Genomic DNA, 21,951 nt, shown 5'->3' on the forward strand with positions numbered 1-21,951 from the left:
CAAACTAAATGAATATTTTGCATCAACATTCACACATTAGCATTAGCATTAGTAGAGGCATTTGATGCAAGAAAGCAAGCTTATGCAGCATCAGCCAAAAAAAAAAAAAACAAAAGCCCACTTCCACTTCACCCCTCTGTTCGTTCAAAATACCTGTCCAGCTGAGCCTTAAACTTATTTAGGCTATCAACCTCCACCACAAGGGATGGAAGTCTGTTCCACCAACCAACCACCCGCTGGCTAAAGGCAAATTTCCGCACGTCTATCCTACATCTGCCTTTCCTCAATTTGAATTTATGCCCTCTCAGGTGATTTTTCTGAGCTAGAGGAAGAATCCCATCAGCATTGAGCATGCTTAAACCATTCAAGGCTTTATACACCTCTATCAGATCACCTCGCTGGTGCCTAGTCTCCAGACACTGTAATTTGCAAAACTTGAGTCTTTTTTCGTAAGAGCACCCCTTTGTTCCATTCACTAATCTTGCTGCCCTTCTCTGTACTCGTTCCAGCAGCTCTACATCCTTCTTGGAATGAGGCCTCCAGACCGGTATACAGTACTCTAGGTGTGGCCTGACCATCGCCTTATACAATGGAATAATCACCTCCTTTTCCCTGCTGGAAAAATTCCTGTATATCATTGATAATACTCCATGAGCTACTCTTGCAGCCCGTCTGCACTGCTCAGAGAACTTCATATCTGCCTGCACAACCACCCCCAGATCCCTTTCATTCTCTACCACTGTAGGTGTAGTACCATAGAGTTGATACGTTGCTCTGGGGTTGCTGTTTCCCATGTGTAGTACTTTACATTTGTCAATGTTAAACTTCATTTGCCACCTCTCAGCCCATCTGCTCAACCTTTCCAGATCCTGTTGCAGCAGCAAAGTGTCAGTAGTGTCCTTGACAACCCTGCCAACCTTTGTATCGTCTGCAAACTTGGACATTAAGCTTGATATACCATCATCAATATCATTTATAAATACAGAAAACAATAATGGACCCAACACTGAGCCCTGAGGGACTCTACTAATAACATTAGTCCACGATGAGCAGTGTCCATTGATTACCACTCTCTGTCTTCTCCCCCCCAACCACCCCTTTATCCATAGCAGCAATTTGCCTCCAATGTCACACTGCTCCAATTTGTGTAGCAGTCTTCCATGTGCAACAGTATCAAAAGCCTTTCTAAGATCCAAGTATATAATATCAAAGTTATTCCCTGCATCCAGTTCTTTTGTGACTGCATCATAGTATCCAATCAAGTTGGTCAGGCAAGACTTCCCCTTAACAAAACCATGCTGTGTCTGAGCTATAACTGAAGTCTTGTCTAAATGATCCTGCAGTGCTTCTTTAACCAGTGCCTCCATTAATTTTCCTGGAACAGAAGTTAAGCTCACAGGTCTATAATTACTTGTGTCAGCCTTTGATCCTCCTTTGTGAATTTGGGTCACATTTGCACATTTCCAGTCTATGGGTACCTCCCCTGAGTCCAAGGAAGCTCTCATAATTATGGCTAAGGGTTTGCTTACTTCCTTTGCTGCCTCCTTTAATATAACTGGATAGATCCCATCCACCCCAAGTGCCTTTCTTGTGTTTATCTTCAACAGTTTCTCCTCCACTTTACTCCCAGTTATTTCAAGATTCTGTAGCTTACTGCTAGAGCTGAATACACCTCTGGCATTCCCCTTGCTGAATAACTCCTCATGTGTGAATGTCGATGGAAAATATTCATTTAGTTTGTTAGCTACCTGAGCAGGATCATCAACAGTTGACCCATCAATATCAAGTGGACCAATCTGATTCATCCCCTTCCTTCTAGAGTTTACATAAGTAAAGAACTCTTTGCTGTTTTTCTTTGCATCCCTTGCCAAGGATTTCTCGTAATCTGCCTTCGCCTGCCTAACCTCCTTTGTAACTTGGTTGCATATCAACTTGTATCTATCATAGGCTTCTGTGTCATGTGTTAATTTGTTTTTTTTTTTTTTTTTTTTTTTTTTTTGATTTGGTAGTTGTTGGCGCATCGGCTTCTGTGGCCATATTGCACCTCCCAAGGTTTTTGCAGTACTTTGATCCAAGCCCGAGGCGGGAATCGAACCCGCGACCTTTGGGTTGCCGGGCAGGTACTTTACCCACTCGGCTAGCCCGGTCGGCCGTGTTAATTTGTAAGTATCCCATGCATTTTTGTTCTCTGCCATATGCCTCATTAGTTCCTCTTACATCCATTTTGGCCTAAACCTTGAACAATATTTCTTAGTTGGTATGTAAAGCCTAGTAGCTTCCAAGATAAGTTCTTTGAATGCTTCCCATTTTGAATTTGCTGTTGGTAACATCATCAGTTGGTTGGTGTGCCTGTTTCTGCTGCATAAAAAATCCAAGTTTTCAAGGAAATTGGGGGGAGAAAGAGCAGGAAATACCATACAACTCTTACCCAACACTAATCAATTTTCACATCGTATAAAACGAGTTCAAATTCCTCCTGTCTTCAGTGGATTCAAGACTAGCCCTTTTCCACACATTACTGAATAACAGCAATTATAACCACAGTTACCTGTGAAACAGCATTCTCAATCAGGATGATGTAAAAAATTGCAATTCATTATAGCCAGAACCCATTAAAACATCCCCTTTGAAAAAATTAACTGAAAAGGCAGTTTTTATTAGTACTTCATTCATTCTGGACAGCTTCATCCTGACTGTATATCCAAAGGTTTACAATTGAAATCAAAATGGGATCCGGAAGAATAAAACCGGTTTTAGTGGAAAGCCCGGTCTAAGGCTTGGTTTCTCCCTCCCCATAGATTGCAATTATAAAAATTAAATCTACAAATTTTTCATAAATAGAGTAAGATCACGTGATCCTTTATGTCTTTAGATGGGCATACTGGTGTCACCAGTAAGCAAAGTAGGCACATCAGACCTAAGGTTGTTCATGTGCTGTGAGTGGAATTCATTTGTTGAGTTTTTCAGACAGCTCGGAGGAAGATTGCAGGACAAACATGAATATGGCTGTTTACATGTGTAAAGGTAGCAATAAAGGTGCATGCCAAACACGTGTGGGAACCATACACACGTATATAATCAATACACCACCACTTCACCTTTCTATACAATCATTGGGAATTATGTGGTAAGATGTGTTTCCAATAATGTTGAGCTGTTCATTGGAATTTAGCCAGGTTTCCCATACAACTGATAATATTATATTCATCTATAAATTAAAGCATTTACAGGAATTGGAGCTCATTACAAATGCTACTGAAAAGAGTTAGTTCCCAATATGTTTACTTGTTATTAAGCTGTCACAAAAAAATATTGTTATATTTTACCAAGTTTCCCTTATCTTAATCTAAGGGGTGACAAAGATGTGGACAATGTATAGTAGCTGATATAGTAGCTCAATCAAATGGAGAATCTAACACATCCAAGGATGCATAAAAAGATGATTCAATGGGCAATTCATTTGATTATGATATGCCATAATCGAATGAATAAATTATAACTTCAATTACTCATATTTGAATGCACGTGCGTACGGTGCGCGCGCGCGCCCGCCCGCCCGCCCGCACACACACACACACACACACAGATTGATGGGTACTCCATTTTAGCAAAAGTTAAATTCCAAATGTCTTACATGGACATATTTGGATCAATCCTTGTAGGATATTACAATATATCGGTCCCACAATATCTCTAAGTAATATCATCTATATCTGTTTATCACATAATTCACTTTCGAGATGTCAATCCTAGAGAATTTTAGCTTTTTTTTAAAAGAAAACAGGACAACAATGTTGAGAGGTGCAATCCTCTCCTTTGATTTTCAAAGTGATTTCCATGCTACTATCTATTAAAACGTCTATTTAGTTGGAACCTGTTGGCAACATCCTATAAATCAGGGGTGGGAAACCTCCGGCACATGAGCTTTTCAAAATATACATAATAAATGACATATTGCAATTTTTGTTACTGGAATTGTGTTTGTATTTTGTTCTATAAGTGTATTTTTTTCAATTTTCTTGGATTTCTATTTTGCTTTTCTTATTAATAAAATTAATTAGATGTATGAGTATGTATAAATATTACAATAAATAAGAAAACTGTTTATGATGACTTTTTCATTATACATCATTTTAATAAGCCTAAAAATCCTGAAAAGCTAAAAAAAATTTGGCCTGCATGTACCTCAGACATTTTATTTGGCCCGCCATTTATGAAGGTTGGCCACCCCGACTATAAAGAATGCTATCAAATTATGCAACCTGAAAGTATATAAAATAAAGCATAATTTTACATCTGTACCAGAAAAGGTTAACCAAAAGAGGATCTTCAATTCAAGGTTGAGACAAGCTTCGCACGCACACACGCGCGCACACGCACACACACACACACACACACACACACACACACACACACACACACACACACACAGGAGGGAGGAAGACTGGATAATAGAATTGTTCTACAAGCTGTGGAAGCACAAATTACTGTAAAACTGATAAACCTATTAGATTCATCTACTTCTCACAAATTCAAGAATAAGCTTAATATTACATCAAGAAGTTCACTGCATCATTAAGCAAATATGCAGAATGGAATTTAATCCACTTGGAGGGAAAACTACCCGAATTCAACAACTTTTTTTGTCTAATTTGACAGAAGAAACACCAGTTATTTTTGTCAAGCAACCATTGCAGGCAGCTGACTAGTTCGACCATAATGAAAAGAAAAGCCCGAAAATGTCTCTGCCCTTACCAATCAGTATTGACTGAATCATGGGTTAAAAAGTTAGTCAGTAAAGCCAGCAGCAGAAGTGCTAAACCATTCCAGCCTACTTTAAGAAAAGCATTTCTAAAAGTGAAAAATTGAAGAGCACAAATTTCATTATTTGATAGTAAAAATTCTAGTTCATAGTACACTTATACTGCATACCAACAACAATATATATTCCAACTTTGATCACTGAATTTTTCCAGTATAAAACACTAGAACCAACAAAAAGTATAAACTTTTTCATAGTGAAAACTCTAATTTCAATAACTTTTCATTGTTAATGTAACCTAAATAACCTAAAACCAAAAGAAAATTCCAGTTCTATTTCACTGCGAAAAAAAAAAAAAAAAAAAAATTGATGAATTATGCAATGAATTATTGGCACTGAATAAACTTCATCATTAGAGACAGGCAGATAAAATTTTAACTACTTCACATTTAGTATTTAATTATTTTCATTTTTAATCTCTTGTAAATGTAATTCCTAAAGAAAGGGAAAAAAGCTAGACAATTTTGGGACAATCATGTGATTTAAACCATAAATAAACCCTAATGCTGATGAAAATGTGATACACAAGACATTTTATATACCAGGACATATGCACAATTATAGCCCTAATTGCAACATGCCAATCACTATACAATTATATTAGGGAAGAATAGAGAGGAAAGAGGTGTAAAACATGCAAAAATTTAACAGATGCATGCCAGCTAAAGACAGGCAATGAAGCCCACCCACCACCATCTGTGATGTGTAGAGAATGTGGTACCTTCTCAGCTTTCTTGTCTCCCCGCTCTAGTACCACTAAAGCATCCCTCAAAGACTTCACCAATTCACCTGGGCTCTTCTGAGACTTGCCAAAAAGAGGCATGTTATTTAATTAATAGTAAAACTTGTTGCCAATGGCTGCAAAGAGAAAACAAAAAAGTTGTTAATTAAACTATTCCAGTAAAACTAAAAAATATATTTTTTTTTAAAATAAATAATGTATAGCTAATATACGAAACAAGAAATGTAAAATCCTGTATTCTAATGTATGCAGGCTGTATACAATAATTTGAAAGTGAGAAGACTACCTCAACAACTACACTAAACAACTTGATACCACAGTATTTACATAACAAGTATTTACATAACATTTTCTAATTCCACAGCTTCATATAAAGCTGTGGAATTAGAAAAGTCCACTCATATCAATAAATTTCTGTATGCTATGACAAAAGGAGGCAAGTACACATTACTAAAATTGTTTTACATTATTTTATATATATATTTTTTGAATATTTTTATTTTTTAGGTAAAAATCACAATATTGGTATGCCTAGATTAACAACAGTTAATTTAGCAACATTTCATTATAACAGCTTAAAAATAAGGTTTTAAGAGGTCCATTTAAAAAAAAAAAAAAAAAAATCCAAATTAATTATGAAAGAATGAAGCATGGAAAGACTATAAGACATACGTGGACAGAGGTAGGAGGTCCTTGAGGTTGTCACAGACATTCTCTCAGATATGCCAGACAAGCTGTTCTTGCTACCTGGGAGTCTAAAACGCTGATGGAACTGATACTCGGGTGACACTCAAGTCAAATGGACCCAATTTCGGCGAAGTCCGGACGGTCTATGACAGCCAAATCCTCTGCTTGCACCTTCACGATGGTGGGACTGTTAGTAATCCTGGGTATAACCTTCATGCACAAGTACATGGTGGGTGACCACCCAGGTGTGAACCAACGTAAGCAGGGGTCGAGGTGTGGGGCCCACACCACATGGAGGAACGCCGCCCCTCTATGTTACCAGGCAGTACTAGTTAGTAGATGATTCTCATCAACCGGTGAAATACCACCACTTTGCTTATTGGAGGCTTGAAGTGGTGGAACCCATGTTTAGTCTCTAGAGCTAAGTTCCGGCCAACCCTTCCCTATCTCTTCCATCATGCAGTATGATTGATGATTTTTGAGGTTATGATGAATGTCGTGGCGAGATCCAATATTCCTTACATTTCGAGGGTACAGCTCTAAAATGGTGTTCGCAGGCCGGCCGCTAGATAGTACACCGGACCAAACCTATTGGTAACTCTCTAGGAGGCTTCCGGATCAGCTAGTGTATAATCTTGCTACCTCTACTCTGCCAGATAGTGACTGGAGGGAGTCCGAGTAGTGTGTATGCGAGGAGCATTGTCGAGGCCACATTATGTCAAGGATCTGGGTATATTCTTACCACATGTACGCCATATCCAAAAAATTCATTACTTCATACAGCATGTCCCACCCACTTTTTCTTACTATTGAATACACCATGAATTGTCAAACTAATAGAGCAAGCTTATCTGCGAAAAGATCTAAACCTCCCAAGGACTTCCTAATTCATTTCACAAATATACGTGTTCTCAATTCCAATCTCAACAATGTCCATTTCCACTTGCAGTCTTCCAAACCCCATGTACTTTTTCTGACTGAATCTCAGTTATCAGTTGATTCAACTACTGCTCATCTCAGATGTCAAAATTATTTGCTGTATGATTCCTTTCGCCTCAAAGGTGGTACTTGTGCATATGTCCGTTCTGATATTCCCTATCAGAGACTTGGCAATTTGGAATCTCCTCTCTTTGATCTTCTCTGGCTTGATTTTTTTTTTTTTTGATTTGGTAGTTGTTGGCGCATCGGCTTCTGTGGCCATATTGCACCTCCCAAGGTTTTTGCAGTACTTTGATCCAAGCCCGAGGCGGGAATCGAACCCGCGACCTTTGGGTTGCCGGGTAGGCAGTTTATCCACTCGGCTAGCCCGGTCGGCCTTCTCTGGCTTAAAATCTCTCTACCTCATTGTGTAAAATTCATCTGTTGTCTCTACCGTTCTCCCAACTCCACTAATCACTTGGAGCTCTTTGACTTCCTCTCTTTGTAACTTGACTTTCTCCAGTCCAACTTTCCTAACAGTGAGGTAATTTTCCTTGGTGATTTTAACATTCACAACTCCAGCTGGCTTCCGTTTTCTAGTCACACCGACCCAGCAGGTCAAGATGCCGAGGCTTTTGCAATTACTAATCTTGCACAGATTGTTCATTTACCTACAAGAATACCAGACAATCCTAATCATACAGCCAATACGCTTGATCTTTTTCTCACAAACAACCCTTCTAAGTACACAGTCAAAGTGAGAGGTCCTTTAGGCACTTCAGATCACAACTTGGTGATTGTCTCTTCTCCAATGGAACCTTTATCTCATGGCTATTCCCAACCTCGTATTGTTTAGCATTACAAGAATGCAAAATGGGATGACCTGCGAAACTTCTTTTCTTCTTTCCCTTGGTCTGATTACTGTTTCAAAACTTCTGATGTCAACTGTTGCTCAGATCGTGTCAGTGAAATTATTCTTGCAGGAATGGAATCCTTTATCCCACACTCCACTTTAAAATCTCGTCCTTTATCTAAACCTTGGTTTTCCAATAAATGTGCTAAGGCTGTCCAAGAGAAGAATGTTGCATATCGTAATTGGCTTGTTTCTAATTCTTCAGTTTCATTTTCTGCCTACACCAAAGCTCGCAACAATTGTAAAGCAGTTATTAATCAGTCCAAGCTAGAGTTTGAAAAGGCTAAGAGTAGAAAACATGCTTCTTGCCCTAATGGTAGCCGAGCATTCTGGTCTCTTGCCAAAGCTATTGGCCGCAACTTTTGCCCATCTCTGCTCCCACCTCTGTCCAAACCAGATGGTTCTGTTGTCACTTCAGCCAAGGATAAAGCTGACCTGCTAGCATCCCATTTTTCTTCGAGCTCATGTATTAATGATCTTGGTAAAACACCTCCCACCATTCCTAACACGCTCCATTTAATGCCTCCTGTGGTCTTCCGTCAAAAGGATATCAGAAGGATTTTGATGAATCTTGATGCTAAGAAAGCTCCAGGTCCTGATGGTATTTCTCCACTTGTTCTCAAAACCTGTGCTCCTGAACTTACTCCTGTTCTTTGCCGCCTTTTTTCACTTTCTTATTCCAAAAGTGTTTTTCCTTCTGCTTGGAAATTTGCTCATATCCAGCCAGTTCCTAAAAAGGGTGACAAATCCCTCCCATCCAATTATCATCACATTGCAATTACTTCTACTCTTTCTAAAGTAATGGAGAAATCAATTAACCGCCAACTCTTAAACTACCTAGAAACCTTCCGTCTGATCAACGATCACCAGTATGGATTCCGTCAGTGTCGATCCACTGGTGATATTCTGGCTTATGTTATCCATTTATGGACTAATTCAATGGAAAGGTTCGGTGAAACACAAGTAGTTGCTCTTGACATCTCAAAGGCTTTTGATCGTGTTTGGCATAAAGGTCTTCTAAACAAGCTTCCATCTTATGGTTTCCCAACTGGTTTTAGTAATTGGTTATCCAGTTTTCTCTCTGATCGCTCACTGAGGGTGATGGTAGATGGTTCTCTGTCTTCTAACTTCTCCACTAATGCCGGTGTCCCCCAAGGTTCAGTTCTTTCCCCCACTCTTTTCCTCTTGAATATCAATGATCTTCTTCCATTGACTGGTAATCCTATCCATAGTTTTGCCGATGATAGCACATTGCATTCACCTTTCCATTTTGAGAAACCTTGTCCAGCTCAATCAGCTTCAAGTTCTCGAAAATCTGCTGCCAATTCCTTAAATGCCGATCTTCAGGTAATTCTCCAGTGGGGCAAAGATAACTTAGTTCATTTCAACCCTTCTAAAACTCAATCTTGTCTTATATCTTGCAAAAAGGATTCTTCTGCTCCTATGCTTATCTTTAGTGACACTCCGATTTCTAGGCAAAATGATATATCTCTTTTGGGGATTACCCTGACTTCTAATCTCTCTTGGCACAAGCACATTACAAATATTGCTTCCTCTGCATCTAAAAAACTTGGTTTTCTCTTTCGCTCTTGGCGTTACTTTTCTTCCAAACAGCTGCTCACTCTGTATAAATCGCAAATCCGCCCTGCCAGGGAATATTGTTCCCACATCTGGGGTGGTGCCCCCAAAACCTCTCTCAGGCTTCTTGATTCCATTCAGAAGAGGGCAGTTAGGTTAATTAATGATTCATCTCTAACAGTCTCTCCACTCGCTTTCTCATAGACGCACTGTTTCTGCTACATGCCTCTTCTACAGATACTTCCATGGGCACTGTTCTTCAGAATTGGCTTCTATAATTCCCGCTCTCTCTTTCAAAACAGTCCGAACACGTGCCGCCACCAGCCAACATCCATTTACTGTCCAACTTCAAACCCACAGAACCAACTTTTCATCTTCCTCATTTATTCATTCAACTGCCATTTTCTGGAACAACCTTCCTTTATACGTATTTCCTGAAAATTACAATCTACAGAAGTTCAAGTCCAATATCAACAAATATCTTCTTTCGTCTTCTCAACCTCCAACCCAAACACGGTACTAAGTACTATAGGTTCTAATACCTCTCATGTTTGGGGTTCTCATAAAAAAAATAAAAAAAAAAGAGAAACCTAGAGCCTGATTGTATTCAATTTTACCTTAGGCTAGGAGAGCCAGCAAATCCAAACAAAGAAAGGCTAAATTGGATACAGCAGCATATTATCTAACATGCTGCTGTAGAAAACAGTCATCCAAGAAATCTATAAAAACCTTGCTAGTATGTGAGTGACCAAGCCATAAATTTCAGTTCACATCTGGAATTAAAATCCCCTATTATAAGACATTCTGATTTACTAGTCCACTCTATTTCTCTGTATAGCTGTTTGGTATCCATTGATATAAGTTTTGTTATTAACAGTCAGCATGAAGCAGTGGGAGGAGCTACAGCTGGCCATAATTTTCTGTCTCAAAGATCAATGGGTAAGAGTCTCTTACTGAAGTTTAATCGAAAATTTAATTAAGATTGATTAATTTAATTAAATGTGTACAAGAAATCCAAAACACTATGGAAATGGAACAGATAAGATCTTCAGATGCTTACAGTCTGGAATGAATATTACATCATGATGCAACGAAGCCAAGAGAGCTGAAAAAAGGTCATGTTGTCAGTTTATGTCATTGTGATAAGAATTAAAGATTCCCTTCACTGGTAGAGGATGGGGAAGCTCTTGTGAACTGCTGCTGTATGTATTGTTGCTGTGTATGCATGTGTGCACTGCTGCTGTATGTATTGTTGCTGTGTATGCATGTGTGCACTGCTGCTGTATCTGGCTGAACTGCCAACTTAGCTTTCACTAAGTTCTGGAAACAGCTAAACTGAAAATTTGGAGGCTACCTTAGGAGTTATCTCACATCTTATTCTGATGGAAATTATTTTGGTCTATGTTATCGGTTTTGGTTGACACTGAACTGAGGAGTTATCCAGGGGCAAGGTGATAAACTCTAACTACCTATTAACTTTCTGTTAACAGATTTTCTGGCATCTCTCTGTATGTTGGAAAACTTCCAGGCAGCCTCTTCTTTTTTTGTTGGTGAGCAACATTTAAGGCAGAGGTTTGAATGGTCTAACATTCTGATATGGAATTCCATTCCATATCAGAAGGTCAGGAATCTAACTCACTCTAGGTTAGATTTCCTCATTTAGTGTGAAAGTGTTCAACGTTTCTTTTCTTTTTTTCTTTTAGATTTTGAGCATTTGCCATATGTAAACCATAATCACAATCCAGTTTGTACACTACATCTTTAGTTAGGTGTGGGTTAAGAGTTAAGGATTTGTTTAAGGTTTTCACTACCTTCATATGTAATGTTAATATTGTGTTTTTCAGGAATTCTGTCAGTGGTTCCCCCTATACCTGGATAAAAGGGAAAAACAAATTCAGATCTGTTAGCGAATATTGTGTTCGGGAATGGAGGGGACAGAGGACTTGGTAGTTAACAAAAGTTCTAATGGTTTTGTTAATAGTGATGTCCAAGTTCTGGTTGTACGAGTTTTATGTTGTTGATTTCTTACTGTAAGTTGTCTGCTAAGCAGATTTTGAGCTCTCAGGATCATACTTTATTTCTAAAATGCCAATTTTCACTTACATACATTGGAATAAAAGTTTAAGACTGTAGTTTTCTGTCTCACTACAGAGACAGTGCACAGTTTAAAAAAAAAAGAAAAATTATCTAATACTCAACATTAACATTGTCCATAAATATGATGCTCGACACTTAGAGAAAATATTTCAGTATTTCAGCAGAAAACAGAAGTAGAAGATATAAATGAGGAACAGTAAAAGTTGGTTCCGTGAATTTAGAGTTCAATAGTGAACGTATGCTGGCTGGCTGCTGCATATTTTTGATGGGATTCTTCCTCTCGCTCAGAATAATCACCTGAGAGGGCATAAATTCAAATTGAGGAAAGACAGATGTAGGATAGACGTGCGGAAATTTGCCTTTAGCCAGCGGGTGGTTGGTTGGTGGAACAGACTTCCATCCCTTGTCGTGGAAGTTGATAGCCTAAATAAGTTTAAGGCTCAGCTGGACAGGTATTTCGAACAGACAGAGGGGTGAAGTGGAAGTGGTTTTTTTTTTTTTTTTTTTTGGCTGATGCTGCATAAGCTTGCTTTCTTGCATCAAATGCCTCTACTAATGCTAATGCTAAAATAATTAACCCCCAGATATGTATAAATATAGTGCAAATGCATCAGGAATACATAGCCGTATCTGAATAAATCAGATTATTAATAAAACGGCATCGTTTTAAGTTATATCTCATATTGTGAATACCTTCACAACGACTTGCCATGATATTGCACTACTTCGAATAAGTAACGCTTCACCTAAGGAGAAGACTAATGTTACTTATTCTCAGATGGATACCACCACCCAGACGGCACCGTTTCAGGGCTATTTGGCCCTTCTTCTAAATACATGATACACCATCAGGCATCTCTCATATTGTGGAGTTATACTTCATAACTGTTTTGCCATCATTGCATCACTCGGGTACCTACCCACCCACCGAAGAAGGGCCAAATAGCCCTGAAACGGTGCCATCTGGGTGGTGGTATCCATCTGAGAATAAGTAACATTAGTCTTCTCCTTAGGTGAAGCGTTACCTATTCGAAGTAGTGCAATATCATGGCAACTCGTTGTGAAGGTATTCACAATATGAGATATAACTTAAAACGATGCCGTTTTATTAATAATCTGATTTATTCAGATACAGCTATGTATTCCTGATGCATTTGCACTATATTTATACATAGTCTAGACTCCCTCATAGCTTGAGGCTTATGCCCTAAACGCTTGAGTCTAAATACATGATACACCATCAGGCATCTCTCATATTGTGGAGTTATACTTCATAACTGCTTTGCCATCATTGCATCACTCGGGTACCTACCCACCCACCGAAGAAGGGCCAAATAGCCCTGAAACGGTGCCGTCTGGGTGGTGGTATCCATCTGAGAATAAGTAACATTAGTCTTCTCCTTAGGTGAAGCGTTACTTATTCGAAGTAGTGCAATATCATGGCAACTCGTTGTGAAGGTATTCACAATATGAGATATAACTTAAAACGATGCCGTTTTATTAATAATCTGATTTATTCAGATACAGCTATGTATTCCTGATGCATTTGCACTATATTTATACATAGTCTAGACTCCCCCAGATATGACAATAATTCATGCTACAGTAGGCTTGAGATTTGTAAAAAGTAATGGCATGTGATGCAAGAAAGGAAGCGTATGAGCTTATGTAGCATCAGCCAAAAAAATTCACACAACCATTCCCACTAAATGTTTGTCCAGTTCCTCCTTAAATTTATTTAACCTATCAACTTCCACAATGACAGATGGAAGTTTGTTCCAGCAATTACCACCCGCTGGCTAAAGGTAAATTTCCTCACTTCTATTCTACAACTGTCTTTCCTTAATTTGAATTTAGTGCCCCTTAGGTTCATAATCTGAACAAGTGGAAGAATCCCATCAGAATTCAGCGTGCTCAACCCAATCAAGGCCTTATACACCTTAATCAGAACACCTCGCAGGTGCCTAGTTTCCAGCCGCTGCAATTTGCAGAACTTAAAGAGGATCTTTTCATTCCCCTCACTAATCTTGCTGCCCTTCTCTGTACACACTCAAGCAAATCTACATCCTTCCTAAAATGAGGCCTCCAGACCTGTACGCAGTACTCAAGGCATGGTCTGACCATTGCCTTATACAGAGGGACAATCACTTCCTTTTCCCTGTATATCATTGACAAAACCCCATGACCTGCTCTTGCAGCCCGTCTGCATTGCTCAGAAAACTTCATATCTCACTGTACAATTATTCCCAGGTCTTTTTCATTTTCTACCGCCCTATGTGTAGTATCATACAGTTAATACGTTCCTCTGGGGTTACTTCTACCCATATGCAGTACTTTGCATTTGTCAATGTTAAACTTCAGTTGACACTTCTCAGCCCATCTGCCCAAATTTTCTAGATCCTGTTGCAGTAAGACACTGTCATTACTGTCATTAACAACCCTGCCAACTTCGACACTAAGCCTGACATACCTTCATCAATATCATTGATAAATATACAAAACAACAGTAGGCCCAACACCGAACCCTGTGGCACTCCACTAATAACATCAGTCCACGAAGAGCAGTGCCCATTGATTACCACCCTATGTCTTCTCCCACTCAACCATCCTTTTATCCATTGTAGTAACTTACCCTTAATGCCATATCTCTCTAATTTGTACAGCAATCTTCCAAGTGGACAAAGGATGCAAAGAAAAGTAACACCAAAAGCAAAAAGAAAACCCCAATCTGTTTGATGCACAGGAAGCAATATTTGGTATGAGCTTATGCCAAGGGAGGTTAGATGTCAGGGTAATCCCTAATAGATATATGTTATTGAGATACTGATCCCGAGTGTCATAAGGATAAATATAGATGCAGGACTTTTTTGTTTTTTTGCCTCAGTGGAGGATCCCCTGGAGATCAGTTTATTTAAACACTTGTTATCTTAATTATTATGCTACTGAAACACGCACTATTTGAGAAGCTAAGTTGGCAATTACATAAACTTATAACCAGTGCCAATCTAAGCAAATGTGGGGGCCCCGATTGGGGCATGCTGGCAGGGCCCCTTAAAATTCAATATTAACACCTGAATATTCTTAAATAATGAAAAACACAAGCTATTAATAATTCTTTATTATTTTTATATTATTACAATTTGTTAACAATTGACCAGACATTATGATAATATAAACAAAACTAATCAGAAAGATATATATTTTTTTTTATCAGCAAAATCTTTCAAGACTTTATTAAAATTTAAATTCCTTGCTTCTCTTTCAATGGATAAAACTGCAAGGCTATTCAGTCTCTCCTGAAGCATTGTTGACCTCAAATAGGTTTTAATTAACTTTAATCGGTAAATCCTAACACTAGTCACTGGAATCGTTAAAAATATTCTTAGTGATATCAATAAATTTGTAAATCCAGTGGCTCTTTCATTAGTTGTGAGAATTTTTAAAATATTTAAAGGATTTTCAAAGCCCAATTCTAGAAGAACTGATTTGAGTGCTTCCATTTCCTCCACTAGCATATGGCCATCAAATCTGCTACCTTCACAGACTTGACTAATTCATTGCCCTTCCATGATTTTGGCATCTGAAAGTGTGATTTCTAAATCTGCAGTGTTTTCTTAAATTGCCCTTTAATCAAATCGTAGACAAGCCTTGTCTACAATTTCATTAAAGCAGTTTACCTTGTAAGCTTCCTTAGGATTTGTTATAGGTTCATCAGCAGGCTTGTGATTGAAGTGTTTTCTTTTTTGTAATCTTCTTGTGCAAAATTCTGGAGATACTTCCAATTCCATCGCAAGTTCTGTGGCACCAACTAAGACTTGTTTAAAGCCAGTCTCTATAATTTGACATCCAGCATAGGTTTTTAAATGAAGAAAGATGTAGCAAGATCTGTAGAATCACTTTTCAGTTCTTTACTAACAAAATTTACTTGAAAAAACAAATCATGCCAAAATACTAATTAAACAAGAAACTTGTATTCCTTGATCTGGTTAGCTAGTGATTCAGCTTCACTTCTTGCTTAGGCACCTTCTGATGTTTCTGCTATTTCCAAAAGCACATCATAGAAATCACCAACTTGATACCTTAAAGCCTTCACACTTTGTATTCAACACTCCTTTCACAGAGGGGCTTTCATAAAGATCCTTCATATATTTTTGGAAAACTGACCGTCTTTGTTGATGCTGAAAAGAGCACATACTGATGTTGAAGTGTCCCTAAAAAGGTCATTGCATCAGGCTGGCCATCCCCAGAATTAGATTGTAATTGTGACAAGCACATAATGTAAAAAAATGCCCTTGAATTTTCCTGTAAAAGTCGTGCCCGAACACCTGGAACTTTTCCTCTCATATTAACTCCATTGTCATAACCTTGACCTCTGATATTAGTTATGTCTAATCCTAATATTTCGATTTCCTGTTTCAGCACATTGTACAAATTTTCTCTGGTACTGCTCTCTGCATATGATCAATTTTATAAAACTGTTCATACACACCGAATGGCATATTGGGCAACGTTCAGTCGGAGACGTATCTAACTCTCAAGGATTGTTTGTTTGTTTGTTTTATGGCGCATTAGCATCTAAGGCTATAATGCGCTCTAACTCTCAAGGACATTGAGGGTTCAGCGTCAGACAACCTTAACTACAAAATTTCATTTTTGTTTTGAGACAACTTTAGTTTAACTTTATACAAATAACAATGCATATCATGTCATAGAAATGTATTTCTCTTGTAGTTTAATAGTTAGCTTGGGCTAAAAGCACATTTCCATTAAACCAAGAAAAAGTCAAATGACTTTCTTGATTAATTACAAAAAAATTTACTACAAAATGATTTTGTTCTTAACAATGTCTGACACTAAACCCTCGATTTGTTCTTAATGGCTGGTCCCAAAGGAACTAGTAGTTGTTGGTGACTCTATTGTCAGGGAAACGAGAAACATGCTTTGTAAAAAGGATAGGTGGAACAGGACCAGGGTATGTCTGCCAGGGGCAAAAGTTGATGATGTTGTAGAGCGGATATCATCTTTTAAGGGCACAAAAGGTGATCCAGTTGTACACGTTGGCACTAATGATATTAAGAGTAGGAGACCGGCGGAATTACTTAACAAGTACAGGTCACTAATGAAAAAAAGCCGTGAATTAGGGTTGAAATTGAAAGTGTCTGCAATTCTGCCAAGATACAATAGGAGGGACTATACGATGAAAGCACTGTCGATCAACCTGGAATGATTGTGCAGGGCTCAAGGGGTGAAATTTTTTTCAGCCTGGTCTGTACTTGTTAACAGGAGAGACTGCTTCTACAGGGATGGGATACACTTAAATAGAAAGGGTGCAAGAATGTTTGCTGATGCTATCGAGCCAGTGTTAGGCGGGTCGGAAAACTGCTAGATTGGGGGGATACAAGGACTAATAGATTAACAGTAGCCACTGGCAGAGGTGAAAGTGATTCTTGCACTGCTTCTATTGGAATGAGCCGCAGCCTGTAAAATAAGATGCAGGATATTTCAGAGACTGCTGGGAATCATTGGGGTACAAGTAAACACATGGGTTGTGTTAGGGTAGCTAAGAAAAAGAACAGGTGCATGTATACTTGCGTGTAATGCAAGTTTAGTAAATAAATTTGATGAATTTGAGGTATTGCTCGAAACATCAAAGGCAGATATTGTGGGGATTTCAGAGACGTGGTGTCACACAGATATAAGGAATGCAGAACTGGAATTTGGGGAGTACAATGTCTACAGAAAGGATAGACAGGATAGGAAGGGAGGAGGGGTTATGCTATTAGTTAAAAAAACACATAAAATCCAAGGAAGTGAAGCCAGTCGACATCGCTGGACAGTGCAGTGTCAAGTCAGTTTGGTGTGACATAAGCATTGGGAGATCAAAATTGAGAGTAGGAGTGTGCTATAGGCCTAATGACTCTGATGAGTATAATAAGAAACTGTTCGGAGAAATAGCGTGGGCCAGTAAATCAGAGAGTCTTATAATGGGAGATTTTAATTTCCCAGATATTGACTGGAATTTGGGGGCTGGTCACTCACACACTAGCAGGGCTTTTGTGGATTTATTGGATGATTGTTTTCTACATCAGCATGTTCAGGAGGCAACTAGAGGGAGTAATACTCTTGATTTGATTATCAGTAGTGATTCTTCATCCATTAAGAATCTGCAGATAAATGAACGACTAGGTGGCAGTGATCACAGTGTGCTGAAGTGGGAGTTACTCAAAGAGGTAACTACCATTAGGGGTAAAGGGAAGGGGTATTGCTTTTGTAAAGGCGACTACAATGGACTGAGACAGTATTTAAATTCTATACAGTGAGATCAACTGATGATATTGCCAACAGCAAATTCAAAATGGGAAGCATTCAAAGAACTTATCTTGGAAGCTACTAGGCTTTACATACCAACTAAGAAATATTGTTCAAGGTTTAGGCCTAAATGGATGTCAGATGAACTAATGAGGCATATGGCAGAGAAGACAAATGCATGGAATACTTACAAATTAACACATGACACAGACGCCTATGATAGATACAAGTTGATCTGTAACCAAGTTACGAAGGAGGTTAGGCAGGCGAAGGCAGATTACGAGAGATCCTTGGCAAGGGATGCGAAGAAAAACAGCAAAGGGTTCTTTACTTATGTAAACTCTAGAAGGAAGGGGATGAATCAGATTGGTCCACTTGAGATCGATGGGTCAACTGTTGATGACCCTGCTCAGGTAGCTAACAAACTAAATGAATATTTTGCATCGACATTCACACATGAGGAGTTATTCAGCGAGAGGAATGCCAGAGGTGTATTCAACTCTAGCAGTAAGCTAGAGAATCTTGTAATAACTAAGTGCAAAGTGGAGGAGAAATTGTTGAAGATAAACACAAGAAAGGCACCTGGAGTGGATGGGATCTATCCAGTTATATTAAAGGAGGCAGCAAAGGAAGTAAGCAAACCCTTAGCCATAATTATGAGAGCTTCCTTGGACTCAGGGGAGGTACCCACGGACTGGAGATGTGCAAATGTGACCCCAATTCACAAAGGGGGATCAAAGGCTGACACAAGTAATTATAGACTTGTGAGTTTAACTTCTGTTCCAGGAAAATTAATGGAGGCACTGGTTAAAGAAGCACTGCAGGATCATCTAGACAAGACTTCAGTTATAGCTAGGACACAGCATGGTTTTGTTAAGGGTAAGTCTTGCCTGACCAATTTGGTTGGATACTATGATGCAGTCACAAAAGAACTGGATGCAGAGAATAACTTTGATATTATATACTTGGATCTTAGAAAGGCTTTTGATACTGTTGCACATGGAAGACTGCTGCACAAATTGGAGCAGTGTGGCATTGGAGGCAAATTGCTGCTATGGATAAAGGGGTGGTTGAGGGGGAGAAGACAGAGAGTGGTAATCAATGGACACTGCTCATCGTGGACTAATGTTATTAGTGGAGTCCCTCAGGGTTCAGTATTGGGTCCTTTATTGTTTTCTGTATTTATAAATGATACTGATGATGGTATATCAGGCTTAATGTCCAAGTTTGCAGATGATACGAAGGCTGGCAAGGTTGTCAAGGACACTACTGACACTATGCTACTGCAACAGGATTTGGAAAGGTTGAGCAGATGGGCTTCGAGGTGGCAAATGAAGTTTAACATTGACAAATGTAAAGTACTACATATGGGAAACAGCAACCCCAGAGCAACGTATCAACTCTGTGGTACTACACTGACAGTGGTAGAGAATGAAAGGGACCTGGGGGTGGTTGTGCAGGCAGATATGAAGTTCTCTGAGCAGTGCAGACGGGCTGCAAGAGTAGCTCATGGTGTATTGTCAATGATATATAGGAATATTTCTAGCAGGGATAAGGAGGTGATTATTCCCTTGTATAAAGCAATGGTCAGGCCACACCTAGAGTACTGTATACACGCCTGGAGGCCTCATTTCAAGAAGGATGTAGAGCTGCTGGAACGAGTACAGAGAAGGGCAACTAGATTGGTGAATGGGACAAAGGGGTGCTCTTACGAAGAAAGGCTTAAGTTTTGCGAATTACAGTGTCTGGAAACTAGGCATCAGCGAGGTGATCTGATAGAGGTGTACAAAGGCTTGAATGCTTTGAGCAAGCTCAATGCTGATGGGATTCTTCCTCTTGCTCAGAATAATCACCTGAGAGGGCATAAATTCAAATTGAGGAAAGACAGATGTAGGATAGATGTGCGGAAATTTGCCTTTAGCCAGCGGGTGGTTGGTAGGTGGTACAGACTTCCATCCCTTGTCGTGGAAGTTGATAGCCTAAATAAGTTTAAGGCTCAGCTGGACAGGTATTTCGAACGAACAGGGGGGTGAAGTGGAAGTGGTTATTTTTATTTATGTTACTTTCTTTTTTTTTTTTGGCTGATGCTGCATAAGCTTGCTTTCTTGCATCAAATGCCTCTACTAATGCTAATGCTAATATCAGGTGTACACTGAAGAATAACAGCAAAATACTTAGCAGATTTTATTTGCGATAGAAAGATTCTTTTTCTAGTGATTCTGTGGACTCTCTTTTCCTCTTCCTTTTAGGGTAGCTGCTTGGTGTACTTTTAATCTTTATTTCCATTCTCAAAAGAAATTATAAGGCGACAGACGGATTAGTAAAAATTCTTATATGCTTTGTTTTCAACTTACTTGTTGTAGAATAACAAACTTTACAAAATAACTGCACTTTATGCTTTATCAGTGATCAAATGAGGAACTCCATCATTCGGTAAACTATAAAGCTTCTGATATTTAGCCTGTTGAAGAGGTGTGAGAACAATAAGAAAATCTGTTTTGTAGCAGATACTCGTCGACAGCATGGAGCTCCGCTAGTTGGAGTGAATGACATAAAAACACATTTGATAAGAATTCTGCAATGCATTCATTGAGTTCAATTATGTCAAGAAAAGTTACCACAAATCGATTCTTGAATTTAGAATAGTACCATATTACAATTGCCAAAATTTTTATAACTCTTTCATCAATAATTAAACTGAAGTTTCTATTTCTTAAATCAGGTTTTAAATTATCCACAAAATGTGTGGGGCTATAGCATTGCATATTATTGAAGTACATTTTGTTCTTCGGTCTGAAGTCCCTACTTAACCTGCTGTCTGAAAAACGAAATTCACAAATGTCACTCAAATGATCAACTACCCTTAAATGCACAGCTATGAAAAATGCTATGCTGCTTTCTGCCTTTGCACCTCCTGCATCACCAAATTTCTAGAATGGCAATACTCTCTGATGCTGAAAACTAAAGAGCTCTTCAGCTTTCTTGTGATTCGTGAGAGTGTATTTACAATATTTTCTAAACAAATGTAACAAAAAAGTCATTGTTTCAGGTTTCACAGGAGCCCTGCTCAATTTGAATACGCTTTAAAATCAATTCTTTAACCAAACTTAAAAAAAATTCCTTATCTTTTTTCTTTGTATGTTTTTCATCTATTCTTTGTTCATTTAATTTTAGTTTTTCTGCCATGCATGGGGCCCGATTAGATCCAATCGTCCTAAGGCCGATTGGACCTAATCGGATCCCTAACTTTCCTTAGGCCAATTGGACCTAATCGGATCCCTAACTTTCCTTAGGCCAATTGGACCTAATCGGGCCCTGCTTACAACATTCATACTTGGAAACTCGTTTCCTGTATTCGACGGCAGTCCGCTTCCCCTTCCATTAAAAATAATAGATCAAAAATAATAGATTTTTCACTGCTCGTGATGATTATACTAATAAATTAATTCTCAATGAAAGCAAGGAACAACGTTTTAGCCCAAATTTCTTCGAAATACCGGGATAGTAATGAACCATTATTCTCAATAAATAGAACCACTTTCAAAGAAGTTCAAAAATAATAATTTTTAAAAATCACGTAACACTATTTATAAGATGACCTATGAGATAAACTTACTATTTCACAAAGTCTATTTTCGCAAGATATATACACATCGATCATGACAGTGTAACCCATTTCAATAGACAACAGCCATCATTCCGCATTTGTAAACCACAGATTAGTAACATACACTGTGTTGTAAGCAACAACAATGCGCCCTCTTCATTTCAGACACAATAAGAAATCAGTAAACTATTCGAAATTAATACTAATCAATGATATAAAGCAGGAACAATTTCGGCTCGCAAACGTGCGCAATCTGGCCCGAGCTCGTTTTCAAAATA

At 38.6% G+C, this 21,951-nt stretch overlaps 1 protein-coding gene across 1 annotated transcript in view; it reads right to left on the reverse strand.

Moving 5' to 3' along the window:
- Positions 1-21,739, reverse strand: part of LOC150091122 (protein Mo25-like) — a 170,681-nt gene extending 148,942 nt beyond the window's left edge. The window contains exons 1-2 of the mRNA XM_090382046.1: positions 21,683-21,739; positions 5,544-5,680 (exon numbers count right to left, since the gene is read on the reverse strand). Of these exons, the coding sequence (XP_090238172.1) occupies positions 5,544-5,645 (102 nt within the window). The 5' untranslated portion in view covers positions 5,646-5,680; positions 21,683-21,739. The remainder of the gene's footprint in view (positions 1-5,543; positions 5,681-21,682) is intronic.
- Positions 21,740-21,951: the final 212 nt, after the last annotated feature.

The sequence above is a fragment of the Mastigoproctus giganteus genome, chromosome 1, assembly GCF_048544385.1.
Source record: "Mastigoproctus giganteus isolate SK-2022 chromosome 1, ASM4854438v1, whole genome shotgun sequence".
Classification (NCBI taxonomy): Eukaryota; Metazoa; Arthropoda; class Arachnida; order Uropygi; family Thelyphonidae; genus Mastigoproctus; species Mastigoproctus giganteus.